Source organism: Squalius cephalus (genome assembly GCF_949319135.1).
Source record: "Squalius cephalus genome assembly, chromosome: 2".
Taxonomy (NCBI): domain Eukaryota; kingdom Metazoa; phylum Chordata; class Actinopteri; order Cypriniformes; family Leuciscidae; genus Squalius; species Squalius cephalus.
In genome coordinates, this window is record NC_137123.1 from 8686651 (window position 1) to 8704426 (window position 17776).

Sequence of the window (17776 nt, forward strand, 5' to 3'; positions counted from 1 at the left end):
TCATTTTCCTCTTTCCATTTCTGAGAATCACTTTGCTGATTTTAAGCTGATTTCCTCTTCCTCCTGGGTGTGATGTCCCTCAGCGTCTCTCATTGGCGTATGAAGGTCACGTGATCGCACTGTGATGAGGCTGTCAGAGATTCACAAGTTTGGTTTTCTCACCCACAAAAGAGGAAACTGCATTTTTGACCATGTTTAGAGATGTGATCATTCAAGAAGAACAAGGCCACTGACTGAATAAAAAGCTTAGTAGTTTTCATGATAAAAACATTCAGAATTTATCTGCTTGATAAATTCTTTATCTGCGTGTTTTAAGTTCTTTATTTAACTTCCAGATTGCTATTAATAAGTCAGTAAATTGCAGGTTTGTCAAATGCACATTTGGCGATGCTGGAGATGAAATGTGTTTTTTGGACGTCACTGTCACTGCAATTCCTTCCAGTGTTTTACAATCCCGGATCCAGCAGTTTCCATACCAGGATAGTTGGTCAATGTTCCCTATATGTAGCCTTGTGTTTGCTGTGTTCATTGTCAGATCGTTCTGGTGTTCATGTCTTGCCGTCTTGCTTTCATCAGCACCTCTCTAGTTTACTATTCCTGCTCGTGTCTGGATTACTTACTTCTTACTGCCTGACTGTGTCTGTATTGCGTCGAGATCAAAGATACTTCCTCTGCTCGATCTGCACTAGTTGAGGTGTCATGAGCTCATATTAAAGTATAAGGTGTTAATCACGTGTCATTCAGAGTGTGAAAACGCCAATACTGGTTTCAGCCTGATCATTTGTAGTGCTGTCACTGGTCACTGGTGTTGGTGAAACGGGTAAGAGCGTGATTTTATAACTGTTCTGTTAAATATCTTAAGTGTGGGGGATTTATGGGAGATTGGTTGGGGCTAGTTGTCACAGGGCTGTGTCTCAGTAACTATATGGTTTAAAATCAAAAGTCCAATTGGCGAAAAACAAATTGATAAAAAATCCTTTTTAATATTTTACACAACAGATAACTATATAATGAAGATATATTATATATATTATAAAGACTTATACCCAAGACTTATATATTAAAGTGGCTTTTAAAAATAATCCTGCATATTCACCAGAGTGACAACAAGCTCCAGAGTATGTTTTGTAAACATTAGCAATGCACTGATACAAAAGTCAACTAAGGTGCTTTATAACAGTTTGTCAGTATGAAATTAAAGTCGGGCAGGGCAGTGTCCTACTGTCTATGATGGGCTGTCAATCAAAACGGGGAAGTGAAAGACGTTGGACAGTTACAAACTCATGCAGTGCAAAAATGACTGTTGCTGTCATGTTCTTTGATAAATAAAGTAGTATATGTTGTTATGTTTCAAGCTGACATTAAAGCTGAAAATAAGCCACTAAATTTGTTGCAGATGTTGCTATGGTGACGTCAGTCAGAATGGCTCCTCCTCTTCCTCTGATCTTTCTGCTCATGATTCACGGTGAGTCTCTGCAACCCTTGCTCAGGAATTTTTGCATTCTGCAGTTTTTATGCACAAACTAATGCTAATTTGTTCAGGATTAACTTTTTTTAGGGGGTTGTAGTCAGAAAGAGGGTGTGAGTTACAGTCCTTCACACATCTGTGCACTAAATGACTCAACAGTGATAATGAGCTGCAATTATACATACCCTACTGGACGTCAGATCAAGAAAGTGTTCTGGACCAAAACACTGGTAAAAGATAATGGAGAACATCCTGATCTGTCTGAGGACCCTGAATACAGTCAGAGGCTTCAGTATCTGGGAGATAAACAGCAGAACTGCACCGTCAGACTGAGTCATGTGACACTGAAGGATTCACACATGTACTATTTCAGATACCTCACTGATAAATCTAATGTGAAATGGATTGGTGCTCCAGGAGTGACTCTTAATGTCACAGATGACTTTGGTGAGGTTTATCTCTTCTTCTGTGCATTATATTGAATAATAATCAGTGTATGACAGCAGCACTAGATATAATGTGTGTGTTGTGTTCAGATCTTCAGGTGGAGTCTCCTGAGAGAGTGACAGAGGGAGATTCAGTCACTCTGAGATGTAAAAGCAGCTGCGCTCTGACTGACAGAGCAACATTCATCTGGTACAGAAACTCACAGCCATTAACTGAGAGAAGAGACAGAAACAATGAACTCATGCTGCAGTCAGTCAGAAGAGAGGATTCAGGCAGATATAGCTGTGCTGTAGACGGACACACTCACAACTCTCCTGCTGTTCAGCTCAATGTCATGTGTGAGTACAGATTCATTTGTATTTTTTAAAATGTGAAGATTGTGTTTGAATGAATTTATTCAAGGTTTTAATTTTTGTCCTTTTTAGACCCACCAAAGAACGTCTCAGTGTTGATCAGTGGATCTGGTGTAATAGTGGAGGGAGATTCAGTGACTCTGAACTGCATCAGTGACTCAAACCCTCCTGCTCTGAACTTCAGCTGGTTTAAGGAGAATGAAACCTCAGCTGTTGGATCTGGACAGAGTTTCAGTGCACTGCAGAGTGGACGCTTCTACTGTCAGGCTCACAATCAACATGGATCTCAGAGATCAGACTCTGTAACTGTCACAGTTAAAGGTAGAGCAGCTCATATACTTCCATTACTCTTTCTATAGTGAAGCAAATTATTATTATTTTTTTGATGTTTTATACATTTGTGCTATTAGGAAGTCTGGTGATATACATATCCATAGGAGTGATTTGTGGAGCTGCAGTGATCATCATGATGCTGATTTGGTAAAACGTGTGTCTGTGGTCTTATGTGTGTGAATGAGTCAGAAGGTTGTGAATTTATGCTAACAATTAATCAACAATCGCTTAACTTTGTCGATTATTTCGTTATTTGTAAAAAAAACGTATCGATGGTTGAATAAGCAAGGTCGTCATTAGAGGTAAACATGAAGCGAGCCTGCAGTAGTTACGTTTTCTAAATGTATATATTCAAGCCATTAAATGTGTTAGGTAGGCTAGGCGTTTATTTCAAAACATATTTAACCAGGGATCAAAAAACTCTTCAAACAAGTGATTTTACTGAACATAAGATGTTTCTAATGTGTTTCACCGTGTGCTCCTATTCTATGATGCATATTAAATAAAGACCTGTGGCCGTATTCACAAAGAATTTTAAGGCTAAAAGTAGCTCCTAACTGGCGAATTTAGGAGCAACTCCTAAAAATAATGGGCGTGTCACTCGTAACTTTAGGACTCCTAATTTTTTTGACTAAGAGTAATTCACGAAGCATTTTAGCCATAAAAGTAGCAACTAAGCCTGGGACAGCTTAACAGAAGTCGAGAGGACTCCTAACTCACTAAGACCTATTCACAAACCGCTTTTTGTGGCATTTCACGTTGCGATGTTTTGAAATGCGTATGCGGCGGCAACAGGAGCTTCCAATCGCGAGGGAACAGTTTTGCAAACGTAGGCAGAGGCATATAGTCACAGATTCATTCAATAATGTTGCAAAGATATTGCATCAATCCATATGTTTCATTAGGCTACTAGGTTATTTGTTTAGCCTTACTCTTTATTCATTTAGGCTATTTATTCAGTTATTTATCATCTTCCGTCCTTCGCAGTACTTAAGCGCACGCATTCTCAGACCTGTCACCTGTCACTCATCATCGTAGGGGAGGTGTTTGGAATCATTCCCGCGTTACAATCATCAGCCAATCAAGGTGGTCACTTCAGTCAAGCTAGTGCATGAGTAATGACGTCATCCATAGCAACGAAGACTCACTCTTAGTTTAGTTGTTGTCATTTTTCTTAACTAAGAGTATGTCTGAAAGGCGTTGTGAATAACTTTTAAGAGAAAACTCCTAGCTAAAATCTTTTAGTGCGATTTAGGAGTACTCTTAGTGGTAAGATAAAATGCTTTGTGAATACAGCCCCTTTTGATTGGCAACAAACCAATCTTAACGTGCTCCTGCTGTAAAACAATGTCTAATTGATCTCTACTAGGCTTGCTGTGATTGTCGGTGTTACCGTTGTTTAGCCACAACAGTTACATCACTTGCCCATAGCAACACCGCCCCCGAGCTGACTGACAAAACGATGGCGGAAGATTTGGTTTCAAAGCGAAATGTAAAAGCGCCTATTTGACAATATTTAGGATTTAAAGGAACACACCGACTTTTTTGGGACATTAGCTTATTCACCGTATCCCCCAGCGTTAGATAAGTCCATGCATACCCTTTTCTTCTCCGTGCGTGCCCTAACTCTGTCTGACGCACCTTCCGCTAGCCTAGCTTAGCACAAAGACTGGAGGTAAACGGCTCCATCTAGCAAACTCCTCCCAGTAAGTGACAAAATAACGCCAACATTTTCCTATTTACATGTTGTGATTTGTATAGTCACAGCGTTTACGAATAACAAGGTCACATGAGACACAACCATCCTCTAACCGTATACATACTGGGAACTATATTATCAGAAGGCGATTTGCGTTTGCTGTGCTAATTGCTGGTCCGAGACAGCTGTCCTCACTCAGCGGTGAAAGCATTATATTTATATATTTTGTGCGCTGTCGCGGAAGCGTTCAGCTCTCGTGTTCAGCCTCCTCGTGTGAAGACCGACTCGGGTAAAGACCATGCGACTCTACCTGTGCGACTCCACCGAGCATGGACACCAGGAAGGCACTTAAGTATCTTCTTCTCCCTTTCCTTTCACACTTTTTTCTTACTTACCCTTACTCAACATGTGCTTTCAATACATTCCTGTGGTCTCTCGACAAAGCTCTTTGATCCCGTGCAGGAGGCAGCGCAATACTGCTAATCTGCGTCCCATTCTCTCATCCTCACACAGACCTCTCTCTCTTTCTGTGGGTCTATGGAATTGTCAGTCAGCAGTCAACAAAGCTGTTTATTCCAGCCTTTGCATCTCAATCTACTCTTAATATCTTGGGCTTGACTGAGACCTGGATTCGTCCAGAAGACTCAGCAACCCCCGCTGCTCTCTCTTACACTTTCTCTTTCTCTCACTCTCCTCGCCAGTCTGGGAGTGGTGGGGGTAATGGGCTTCTCATTTCTAACAATTGGAAATACTCAGCGCTCTCTTCTCTATGCAATAACAACTCGTTTGAATATCATGCCATTACACTTACAACTCCCAGTAAGATCCACATTGTAGTCATTTATCGCCCCCCAGGTCAGCTGGGAAGCTTTGTAGAGGAGCTGGATGTGCTGCTGTCCTCTTTCCCTGAGGACACTTGTAGTCTTTGGTGACTTCAACATTCATCTCGAGAAGCCGTATGCAACAGACTTCATCTCTCTCCTAGCCTCTTTCGATCTGAAACGACTCATCACCACAGGTACTCACAAATCAGGCAACCAACTGGACCTGGTTTAGACACGCAACTGCATCACAGACAACATTTTGGTGAGACCTCTCCATGTTTCAGATCATTTCCTCATTACTTTCAATCTACAACTTCCTACCCGTGCACCACCAACCCCCCTACAAGTCACTTTCAGACGAAACCTGCGCACACTTTCTCCCTCCCATCTTTCCTCTGCCGTGTCATCTTCTCAACACTCACCCTCACAATTCTCATCTCTGGATATGAATACTGCAACGGATACCTTATGCTCCACTCTAACCTCTTCTCTAGACAATATCTGCCCTCTCTCCTCCAGGCCAGCACGCACTACTCCCTCTAACCCCTGATTATCTGAGGTTCTTCGTGAACACCGGACCGAACTCAGGGCAGCGGAGAGGAAATGGTGCAAATCAAAAGACACATCTGACCTGAGTATGTATCAATCTCTCCTCTCTTCCTTTTCTGTGGATGTTCATGCTGCAAAATCTTCATATTTCCACAACAAGATCAACAGCTCCTCTAACACATGATCACTCTTCAAGACATTCAACTCTCTCCTCTGTCCACCTCCACCCGCCTCCTCTTTAACTGCTGATGATTTTGCTGACTTCTTCACCAACAAAACAACAACCATCAGCAGTCAGTTTTCAGCTCCACACACACAGGAACCCAGACTGACCCCTCCCACAGCCAATAACCCTCTCTCCTCCTTCTCTCCGCTAACCGAGGAAGAAGTATCTAAACCTATTCTGTCCAGTCATCCTACCACCTGCCCTTTAGACCCTATCCCCTCACAACTTCTACAAGCCATCTTTCCCACACTTCTACCAGCACTCACACACATCATCATCTCATCCCTCCATACTGGCACTTTCCCTACTGCATTCAAGCAGACTGGGGTAACTCAACTGCTTAAAAACCCAACACTAAATACATCATATGTAGAGAATTACAGACCTGTCTCTCTCCTACCATTCATTGCGAAAACACTTGAACGAGCTGTTTTCAACCAAGTAACATCCTTCTTGTCTCTGAACAACCAGCTGGATGTCAACCAGTGATGCGCGGGTTGATCCGAAATGAGCGGGTGCCTGTGGTCACCCGCGGTTACGAGTCATCCAAAAATATTTGTAATGATATTCGGGTCGCGGTCGGTCGGGTCGTTTGAAATAAAGATGACAATTAAACCTTTGTATATAGTACTAGACAATTAATTTTCTATGAAATAGCCTACATAGGCCTACACTTTATTGGCTGAATAACTGGCGCGAAGATGACGCACGAGCTCAGTCTGCAGGTAGAGATGGAGGCGGCAAGAGAAAAGGTGAAGACTGGGGAGTGGAAGCTCCGCAAATACACAAATAGAAAGAGCAAAGTGTGGGAGACATTTGCCGAAATAATGAAAGTAAGTAATAATGCATCCATGTGGTGAAATAGCCTAAGCCTACTAATAGCCTATAAGTGGGAAATCCTTATTTACCTTTTGAATGTTGAGCGTTATTAACTTTTGAATAAATGCTGACGCGGGACAAAATGCCCGATTTCCCAACACGTTGAACTGAGCAATGCCATTGTACCATTTTAATAGGCTACTTTTAAACGCATATAGCTCAGTAATGTCAGTTTTATGTATTTTCTGAGAGGGGCCGGGATTTTTGTTGGGAAAGTCGGGGGACGCACACTTCGATTAGACTGGATAAACACATGCAGCATCTTAATTGTTAAGAAAATTAAACGAAATAAATGAATAAATCAAGCTTTTATTACATAACACTAGCCTAGTTCCTATGTCTATGGCCCAATGACGCTACGATGAGTGTTTACTACTTTTAAAAAATGCGGGTTGGGTACAATATTTTTTTTTTTTTTTTTTTTTGCGGTCAGAGTTGCGGGCGGGTTAGTTGAAAACGTCGGTCAGGTGCGGGTTGTTTATACATTGACCCGCGCATCACTGATGTCGACCAATCCAGCTTCAAGAAAGGGCATTCACCTGAGACTGCATTACTGTCGGTCACAGAAGCCCTACGGATCGCAAAAGCTGCTTCCAAATTTTCAGTTCTCATTCTGCTGGATCTGCCTGCTGCCTTCAACACAGTGTTAATTTTGCAGCCATTTTTGATTTAGTCTTAGTCTTCATCTTCAGACGAAAATGCTTATTGGTCTTAGTCACATTTTAGTAATTTTGTCTTTCATAGTTTTAGTCTAGTTTTAGTTGACGAAAAGTCATTGCATTTTTTGTCAACTTTTAGTCCTTACTTTTAGTCAAACTGCAGTTACTGACATTCATTTTGGTAGCTATTTATATGTAGTCTTTAGACAAAAAAATATATAGCCTATAATTCCCTTATAATTTTTCTCTCTAGGCCAATTCAATTAAGCTTATGAGAAATTTAAATTAAGGTACCAATTTTTAAACATCGTATAAATAAAAAAATATTGCTGATTACTTACAAAGCACTAAATGGTTTAGCTCCGCAGTACTTGAGCGAGCTCTTAACGCATTATAGTCCATCACGTCTATTGCGATCTCAAAATTCCGGCCAGTTGATAATACCTAGAATATCAAAATCGACTTCTGGCGGTAGATCCTTTTCCTATTTAGCACCAAATCTTTGGAACAGTCTTCCTAACATTGTCTGGGAAGTAGACACACTCTGTCAGTTCAAAGCTAGATTAAAGACACATCTCTTTGACCTAGCATTCACATAATACATTATAGACTTCTATAATCCAATGTTAGGCTGCATAAATTAGGTCAGCTGGAACCGGGAACACTTCCCATAAATCCTGATGTACTCGTTACATCATAAGAAGAATGGCATCTACGCAAATTTTAGTGTCTTTGTTTATCCCGAGGTTTTCCCGCAGCCTGCCGGATCCAGGCCGTATCCACATCTGATGAAGGACCTTCGCCTGGACCCGATGACAACACAGGAGTATCCCTTTACCACTCTACAGATAAAGCGTTGTCGGGATAATTGCCGTATCTACCCCGAAGTGATACAATTCTGTATCAAAATGTTAAGGCCAGACAAGTAGTTTAAGGCTTGGTTTGTAGGGAATTACAAACCTGCGCACATATATTCATAACTTTAATATTATTAATTATTATAATATTGCGCATAACTATAGAATTAATTTTTCTAATTACCTTTATAAAATAAATAATGCTTTAAATAAAACAATGTTCAATAAATATGCAATGATGGTAAAAACGAAGTGATACTTTTAAATATTAGGCTAAATTAAAATTGCCAGTAGGTGGCGGTGAGTCACTGTCTTTATGAGTGAGTCATCGAGTCAATCATTCATTCAGTAATGAAGCAAGTTGCTATATTTATGAACCGGTCATTGAATCTCACGATTCGTTCAAAGCCACAGATTCATTCACGAATCATCGCTGTGTGCTGCAGTTCTGCTATGACTTTCGTTGCAAAATAGAGCAATAAGCCTACTGACAATATTGTTTTAAATGTAGTACATCACTTAAAGGGGGGGTGAAATGCTCATTTTCACTCAATCTCCTGTTAATCTTGAGTACCTATAGAGTAGTATTGCATCCTTCATATCTCCAAAACGTCTTTAGTTTTATTATATTTATAAGTGAAAGATTGGATGTACCGAGTCTTTCCGGAAAAAACCGAGCGGCTGGGGGCGGGCCGTGTGGGCGGTGTGCTATAGCTGTGCTAACTGATCTAACAACAACACAGAGAGACATTTGAAGTAGTTTACTCACCGCATTGCGACAGCGAAACTTTATCATTGTGACTGCTCGATCCTTAAGCATTAGACGATCTGCAAATCCGTCGTGCTTTGTTTATAAAACAATCATCGTCGAAATGCAGGGAACAAAGAGTCGTGCACAACCTCCGTTGATGCTTTGAAAAAACAAACTCCATCCACTATTCCCTTAACGCTGGGTTCTTTGGGAATCTGTGCAGGGTTGTCTTGCCCTGCCAACCAAAAACCCACTTCTTTGGTGACATTGACTTCCCTAAAAGCCGAGCATAGCGCTTTGAGGTAACGTACTGCTTTCGCTCTCTTCTCTCTCTGGTCTGCGAGTGCGCGCGCGGCCGCGGGGAAGTGCCCTTAGGACCCATATAAGGAAATTCCGCTCTATCTTACGTAAGACAGAGCCATACTCGAAAAAAACTTTCCGAAACTTGTGACAAACCGGAAGGAGTATTTTTGGAACAAAAATACTCCTTCAAACGTACAACTTAACTTTTGAAACTTTGTCCATGTTTAGCATGGGAATCCAACTCTTTAACAGTGTAAAAAACTCAGTATGCATGAAACAGCAATTCACCCTCCCTTTAATGTTACCCTTCTGTTTGTTGAACTGTTTTATAAAATCTATGTCACATTTGAAATCGTGTGGATATTCAGAAAACATTGCATCGTATAATATGATCAACATTAAAAACACTGCTGGATATCAGCTTACTTGTCTGTGTTTTCAGATCATGCGCGCTTATTCAGCAGTGTAATAGATAACGCACGCACATGGTTGCCTGATACTATTGAAAAGAACAGGTAAAAAATGTGTTCTTTTAACAGAAAAGCTCTGACTGGGGGTTTAAATTATTAAAATCTGGCAACCGTAATCATGAACGCTCCTAAAAACAGTCAATGTGTTGTCGCCTCCTTTATTTGACAAAAAAAAAAAGGTTTATAAAAATAAACCTTTGATCAAAGGTTTTGATCAAGTAAAAAAAAAACACATTTCAGTCTTTTTTCGGCAACAAGATTGCATGTGTTGATATAGTCACAGTTATCGTTTAATGACATGGGTGTCGTCTCTCATCGTCTTGTCTTAGTCAGGGAAAAAAAGGTCGTTAACGAACATTTTTCGTCATAGTTTTCGTTAACGAAATTAACACTGCTTCGACACTGTGAATCATCAGATCCTTATGTCCACCCTCTCATCACTGGGCATCACAGAAACTTCCCTCCACTGGTTTGAATCCTATCTCACAAGTAGGTCCTTCAGGGTTGCATGGAGAAGTGAGGTATCCAATGCACATCAACTGACCACAGGGGTTCCTCAGGGTTCAGTTCTTGGACCTCTCCACTTCTCCATCTACACCACATCACTGGGACACATCATACAGGCACATGGCTTCTCTTGCCATTGCTATGCTGATGACACACAGCTCTTCCTCTCATTTCAACCAGATGATCCCACAGTAGCTGCACGGATCTCAAGCTGTCTGGCGGACATCTCGGCATAGATGAAGGAACATCACCTGCAGCTCAACCTGGCAAAGACTGAGCTTCTCGTCCTCCCTGCCAATCGGTCTCTACAGCACGACTTCACTATCCAGCTAGATTCATCATCAATCACCCCATCAAGGTCGGTCAGAAATCTTGGAGTAATATTGGATGACCAGCTGACCTTCCCAGATCACATTTCAAAGACAGCTCGATCGTGCAGGTTTGCACTGCACAACATCAGGAAGATCAGGCCTTTCCTAACTGAGCATGAACACAACTTCTCGTCCAGGCCCTGGTCATCTCTAGGCTTGACTACTGCAATGCTCTTCTGGCTGGACTTCCATCATGTGCAACTAAACCTCTACAAATGACTCAGAATGCTGCAGCTCGTCTTGTCTTCAATGAGCCCAAGAGGGCCCACGTCACTCCTCTGTTCATCTCTCTGCACTGGCTACCTCTCGCTGCTCGCACCAAGTTCAAGGCATTGACGCTTGCTTACAGATCATTCACAGGCTCAGCTCCCTCCTACTTTCACTCACTCCTACGAGTCTACATCCCTACCAGATCAATGAGTGACGGCTCGTGGTTCCATCACAGAAAGCCACAAAATCACTCTCCAGAACATTCTCAGAATTCTCATTCTCATCCGGAATGCAGGATCCCAGAAAAAAAACCCAGAAAATAATTATTTCCTTTTCCTTTAATCCTCCCTTATCGGGCTTATGCTACTCTGAACAATGCCTGAACTTCGTATTTTAAGCACTTATTGCGTTGTTTTTGCCTCTTCACGATGACTCGCTTAATTTAGTCCTAATTTGTAAGTTGCTTTGGACAAAAGCGTATGCTAAATGACTAAATGTAAATGTAATTGTGTCAAATCACTGTCTTTAAAGGGGAACCAGGTGGATGAAAAAGAGAAAAGACACACAGGGATCTCAGGTGAGAATAATGATCAGACGTTGATATGGTCTCTAAATGAATTGGTATCTAAAAGATTGAAAGTCTGAATGTAGCAGTGACTTTTTCTAGTGAGTTGTTTATAGACGTTATTTATTTTTTCTTTATTCTGTTTTTTCTTTAATGGCAAAGATGAATCATTCCAGACCTCATCATGACAGACGCAACGGTTATGATGTTGAATTGAGGGATGCTGTGTATGAGAATGTAACGGTAAGTGTTTCCTACAAAAGACTAAACTCTCTTCACCTTTAGCCAAAAGGAATTAAACACTCAAACACTCAATGTCAATCAGTGTATCATTCGTTCAGTCGTTTTTTTTGTTTTTTTTTTTTATATTGAAAGTAGAAAAATGAGAAAACAGTTCCTTTTTCATTTTAATTTTTTTTTCCAAAAAAACGAAACACAAGAATTCAGCTTGATTTTTCGTTCTGAGGTAGAAAAATTAATAAACAGCTTGAATATTCGATTTCTACACGTGGGCGGGAATGAAACGCCCCTTTCCTCTGATTTGTCAGCCGAAGATCAAACTGATCCGTCATCAGTTCTTCCTCAGTTCTGCACTGCAGAATAAGAGTCCTCCACTGCTGCTGCTGATGATGTGCGGATTTTTATCTTGTTTATTGCAACTACATTTCATCTTTTTTCTCATCAAACAACCAGACTAACGAATGGCTCGACACAACCCGTACCGAGGAAGAGCCTATGATCAGTATGATCTTCGGCTGACAAATCAGAGAAAAGGGGCGTTTCATTCCCGCCCATGTGTAGAAATCGAATATTCAAGCTGTTTATTCATTTTTCTACCTTCTAGCTGAATTCTTGTTTTTCGTTGTTTTGGAAAAAAGGAAAAAGCTTTTCTCATTTTTCTACTTTCAATATTAAATAAAAAAATGACTGAACGAATGATACACGGATTAATGTAATTGTGGAAATGTCTATATTGACTAAGTATATGGAAATTTAAACAACACACTCCTGTTTTTACTTTGTCTTCATTCATAAAGGCTACTCAACTTGATGATTGTAAACCCGAACTGGACTCGTCTCTGTATGAAAATCTTAGAGCAAGTAAGAATACCCACTAGATAGAGACTAAACCCAATCTATTAGCCTTTCCTCTTGACACATGTTGTTGATGCTTTTATTTAAATAGTTCAGTATTAAAGTTTTTACTTTCTTTCTTTCTTATTCAGACTAACAAGAAGAGGATGTAATGTTTTGGACACAGTAAATATTACAGCCTTAATGCATCTCTTTGTGGGAGGAGCCCTGAATGATTGACAGGAGTGTCATGACGTATAACTGAAGTATATTAAGGATAATTTTATAGATGGATGCCTTGGTGAAAATTGAAGTAAAAGGTTAATGAATTAATGCAAAGTTTGTAATCACTTAAGTGTGTTTTTACTTTATACTTTATGCTTTATCATGTATGAAGCTTACTTCATTTAGAATGTTTTTAACCTTAATCATCAGTATTGTTTATGTTTCAAATGAAAGGCAGAAAAAAAATAGGCTCTTGTACAAAGTACATGTCTTCCACACTTTTCTGTCATTCAATACAGCAGATTAACAGCATAATAAATATTAAAGTGCATTACATGCTAGAGAAAAAAAACCTTGTCAGATTCAGCAAAATCTGAATCAACATGCACCAATGCTATATTTTCTTAATGTCATAATCATCTTTTCAGTAGTATTCATTACTTCAATGAGCTCATTGTATCTGCATTAAATGCTCTACATTGTTTAAAAAAAATAATTAAAAAAAATAAGCTAACTGTGATTTTGTATAGGCTACATTTCTGAAAAACATAACTTAGACAGTTATGTGATAACAGATCACTCTAAATTGTAATATATGGACTCATGCACTTTCTGTGAAGCTGCTTTGAAATGATGTGTGTTGTGAAAAGCCCTACAAATGAACGTGAATTGAATTGAATCATTTAGCCTAATGAATATAATACTAAACTAAATTACACTCGCAATCTTGCTGTTGTTCGAAACAACAATATTTCAATTAACAAGTCCTTTACTTACGTTTCAACTTGAAGTTAGTTCGTATTCCTTCTACGACGACGAAACTAGTTCCAACTTCCAACAGAAGCAACTCATCATGAGTGACTAACCGAAACACAGACTGAAAGCCGGACTGGAATAGTATAAATGGGTGGAGCGGAGCGACTAATATTCCCATCCCCGCTTAAAGCGTCATGCAATCCACCGCTCGCGCTCCACTTCGGGTTTTCAATCTCCCGCTCGGATCGAGACTGCAGCCCGCCAGAGAAAACGCGGGCGAAATTACTTTAAAAACACTCTTCCTACAAATACGAGTTGATTATTATCATATTTGTGGCGTTTGCGGGAGGAGGAAGAGGAGCACAGCTATGTAGGACGTATTATGAACGGTAAGTTATACAGTGTTGTTATTGTGCAATAGTCGTTATTCAGAAATATTATGGGTGAATATCACATTTTGCCAATCACAATCAAGTAAGGTATTCCAGCGACCCCTGTCATAATAAAAGACAAGATGAACTGGCCATTTTGAAATTGAATACAAAACTTTTCAATAAGTATTAAAATCCACAACATACTTGACACATCCTTGTAATGTTCAATAATTTAGAAGAAAAACTGTACCCAGATTCTAGAGATTTTACTGTATTCTGTAAATAAATTGCCCAATAAAAATTAATATTGCAAGAACAGCTAACTAGTGGTATATCATTTACCATGATAATTGTGTACAAAAAAGGTATACATTTATTAAGCTGCAAAAATGGAAATATTTATATAGTTTTTTTTTTATATATATATATATATAAAGTTAAGTAGCCTAGTTTTAATATGTTACGTGAATCAGTGATTTTGTTCTCTGTGTCTTTGCACCACCTGCTGATGACACTTGTTTGCACTTCTTTAGTTATTCGAATTGACAGACGTTTCTTCATCTAATGAGAGAGTGAATGTGTTCACAGGAGCAGCAGTGGAGGTGTAAAGTGCTGGTGGAGGTCATGTTCTTGAAGTTTAGAGGAGACTTTTATTGCCAGAATTAATTTAACATGTATCTTACATGCAATTTAACATGCATGCAGTGCAGTAGGCCTTCAGTCTAGTTTATTCCCTCTTGCAGCAGGGGCGTGTCTAGGGGGAGGCTGGGATAGGATATAGAGCTGGTAAGTCCCGTCCCCTTCCGCTAACCCCACTGGACCTCTAGGTTGAAAAATCGTCAATGCAAGTGAATGGGAGAAAATAATTATTTTCTGGTCCCGTTTGAATTGTGCCATGAATGTGAACATATGTTGTCTGTGAATTTTTAATATAATTTTTCGTGTAAAGAATGCTACAATTTAGCGTGTAGAAGTTTGATACGGTTAGACTTTGTGTGAGAGCACTTTGTGGACAACATGACATCATGACTTTGCGTAAACATACACGCCACTTTCAAGTCAAGTGGCGTGTTATTTATACGCATTTTGAGCTTTCCGCGTATATGTCCACGCGCGTGTATGTGTACGCCGTTAAACGTCCGATTGATTCCGCGTGTATATGTACGCCGTTAAATGTCCGAGCGAAACGGAGGAAAATGTATATCTACATCTGGGGAGCAATATTTTTTTTCCTAGGATGGTAGGGGAACACTCATAAATGGTATTAACCCGAGTGATGGGTAGGTTTAGGGACGCGGTTGGGGTAGGTCATATATATTTATATACAGTAATGTAACGTAAATCAACGGCGTTGATAAACACGCTGAAAAGCGATTATGCGTGTTGATAACACGCCAAAAATGGAAATACGAATTGGCGTGTCATACATACGCCATTTCATGAGATCAGTCTGTTGTGGACTACAACTCTTCACTGCTTTCGACGCGTTTGAAACGTCACCAGCACTTGCACACGGACACTAGCTCACGGATCCCGCTAAACATGGCTGTGTCTTTGGTGCACTTCACCGCCTTCTTTCAGGGAGAGGACAAAATCGTTGAGGTTGGCGAAAACCACGGGTAAGTCAACTTTATGGGGTGACGTCACATAGGCGACATGTAGTCTTTCTCGTTATGTCTTTTCCACAACTGCTAGCCGAAGAATCATACCATATACTGTCAAACTCGTAACATGAAAAATTATATAAAAAATTCACAGACAACATATGTTCACATTCATGGCACAATTCAAACGGGACCAGAAAATAATTATTTTCTCCCATTCACTTTCATTGACGATTTTTCAACCTAGAGGTCCACTTGGGGTTTTACGGATGGGCGGGACTTACCAGCTCTATAGGATAAGCCCTGCCCCCCCAGCCCCCCCTGCCCGAGAAATGATCTGTCCATCTGATGATAAATGAAAAAAGAAAAATGTTGGCTATTTTTCCGCTAATTCTGACCTAAGGTGATGTCTTGTGTTCTCCTTCAGATCAAGGTTCATAACCAGAACGTTCATTAAAAAAAAATGTAGCCTATTGCTTTTCTATTGGCCGTTTTGAGTGGAGGTGTGTCAGCCGCGTTTCCACTGTCGGGCCAGGGCCGGGCGTGTTAGTGTGTGTGATTCTGTCAGCATTAAAGACTTAATTTTATAATTAATTTTTATAATTTATAATTTAACTCACGTTCATGTTTGAAGGACTTCTGTTTGCGATCCGATGTGGATTCTGATCACCATATAAGGTAGCAATATTTATACGCGATTCAAAAGTCTGTGCACGCTAACCATTACCATAGTAAACATAGTAACATAGGACCTACGCTGTGAACGTGAAAACAGTGAATGCTTGAAGAAATCAGACAAATCATAATGGCTATCACAATCATGTTTTTATTTTATCTGTCAGTAGCCTACGTCTCGTCTCTTTATACCAGACTATCATGAAATAAAGCAACTTTTTTTTTCGGGAGCTTCCTCTGTTTCTCTGAAAATATCTGTAGCCTACTGGGAGTCGAGAGAGTGCTAAAGCTCCTCAGGTCGTATTTTTGGTGGCATATATTTGTAGAAATGATCATTCTTTCTAAATGTGATGTAAATCTGTCCTGCAACTACCAAATAAACTGAAACAGACGCGAATAAGTAAGTGTGTCCTCTTTCTTTAGTGAAATAGACCTAACGCTAACGGTAATTTATTTATGTGTGACTAGTGTGCAATTTTGACATAAATTAATTCATTATGATCAATGTATCACTTTTTATTGTAAACCTGTGGTAAAACATCGATGCTTGGATTTTAAATATTCAAGTAAACAACAAAAATACCAGCAAACGGTGGCACAATCTCGCTGTTTCCAGTGATTTCCTTCTGATTAGTTTATTTTTGTTGATAAAACTTCCATTTGGTGGTGAAAAGATGGGCCAGTGTGACGTTGTTCCAGAGAGGCGTTACGGCGTGTTTTAGTGAAGCGCTGTGGAGCTTCTGGCCCGACAGTGGAAACGCAGCAGATTTTGGGCCCGGTGCTCCCGTTTAAAGCCCTGGCTCGCACTGGCCCGACAGTGGAAACGCAGCAGATTTTGGGCCCGGTGCTCCAGGCCCGAGGCTATTAGCCCGGCACGGCCCGTTTAAAGCCCTTGCTCGCACTGGCCCGACAGTGGAAACGCGGCTATTAACAACCAGAGAGCGCAGCAGTCACAGTTCACTCTGCTCTGCACACAGACAATATAGATTTTGAATCTATAATAAAAGTTATGTTGCCTCTGCTAATCATATCATAATTTCAATTCTTATAGTTTCACAAAAATAGCTTTTATCTCCTGACCCCCTGTAGCCTAATATGTTATGTTTCCTTTTGTCTAGGCCTACTGTTTCCATTTCCATTTATTCATTTTGCAGACACTTTTATCCAAAGCCACTTACAACAAGAAAATAACATTCAAATACTGATAACATTCAAATTCAAATAACATTCAAAACATTCATTGGTTTTCATGAATTATAAAGTGGTAAAGTTGTGGTTTTAGCGTTGTGGAACAAGGAAAAGTGAGTGTCTGTGTTGTACAGGATACAGCTTCTGTCAGGTCAGGATTTGCATAAAGGTTTAATGCAGTTTGCAGGCCTCTTGTCAACTCAAAAAAGAGGAAGTGAGAGTCAAGGGTTTTAGAAAAGATGATCTTATAAAGTCCCATCAAAGTCAATAAATTAATTCCAAGCATTTGTTCACTCGGCAGGAACTCTGTATCTGTGAACAATCCTGTCTGTGAAGAAATAAAAAGTTCCACTGCTTGTGAAAATCACACACATCTTAAAGAAATGCTTTGAAAATGTGTGTAACTTTG

The 17776-nt window shown here is 40.0% G+C and overlaps 1 protein-coding gene across 1 annotated transcript; it reads left to right on the forward strand.

Moving 5' to 3' along the window:
• Positions 1–1632: 1632 nt before the first annotated feature.
• On the forward strand, positions 1633–15945 carry LOC307148978 (B-cell receptor CD22; the record flags this gene model as incomplete). Its single annotated transcript, XM_079854967.1, has 8 exons — positions 1633–1915; positions 2005–2253; positions 2341–2589; positions 2679–2748; positions 11438–11483; positions 11634–11714; positions 12509–12572; positions 15932–15945. 8 exons carry the CDS (start codon positions 1633–1635, stop codon positions 15943–15945), a joined length of 1056 nt encoding a protein of 351 aa, XP_079711093.1.
• Positions 15946–17776: the final 1831 nt, after the last annotated feature.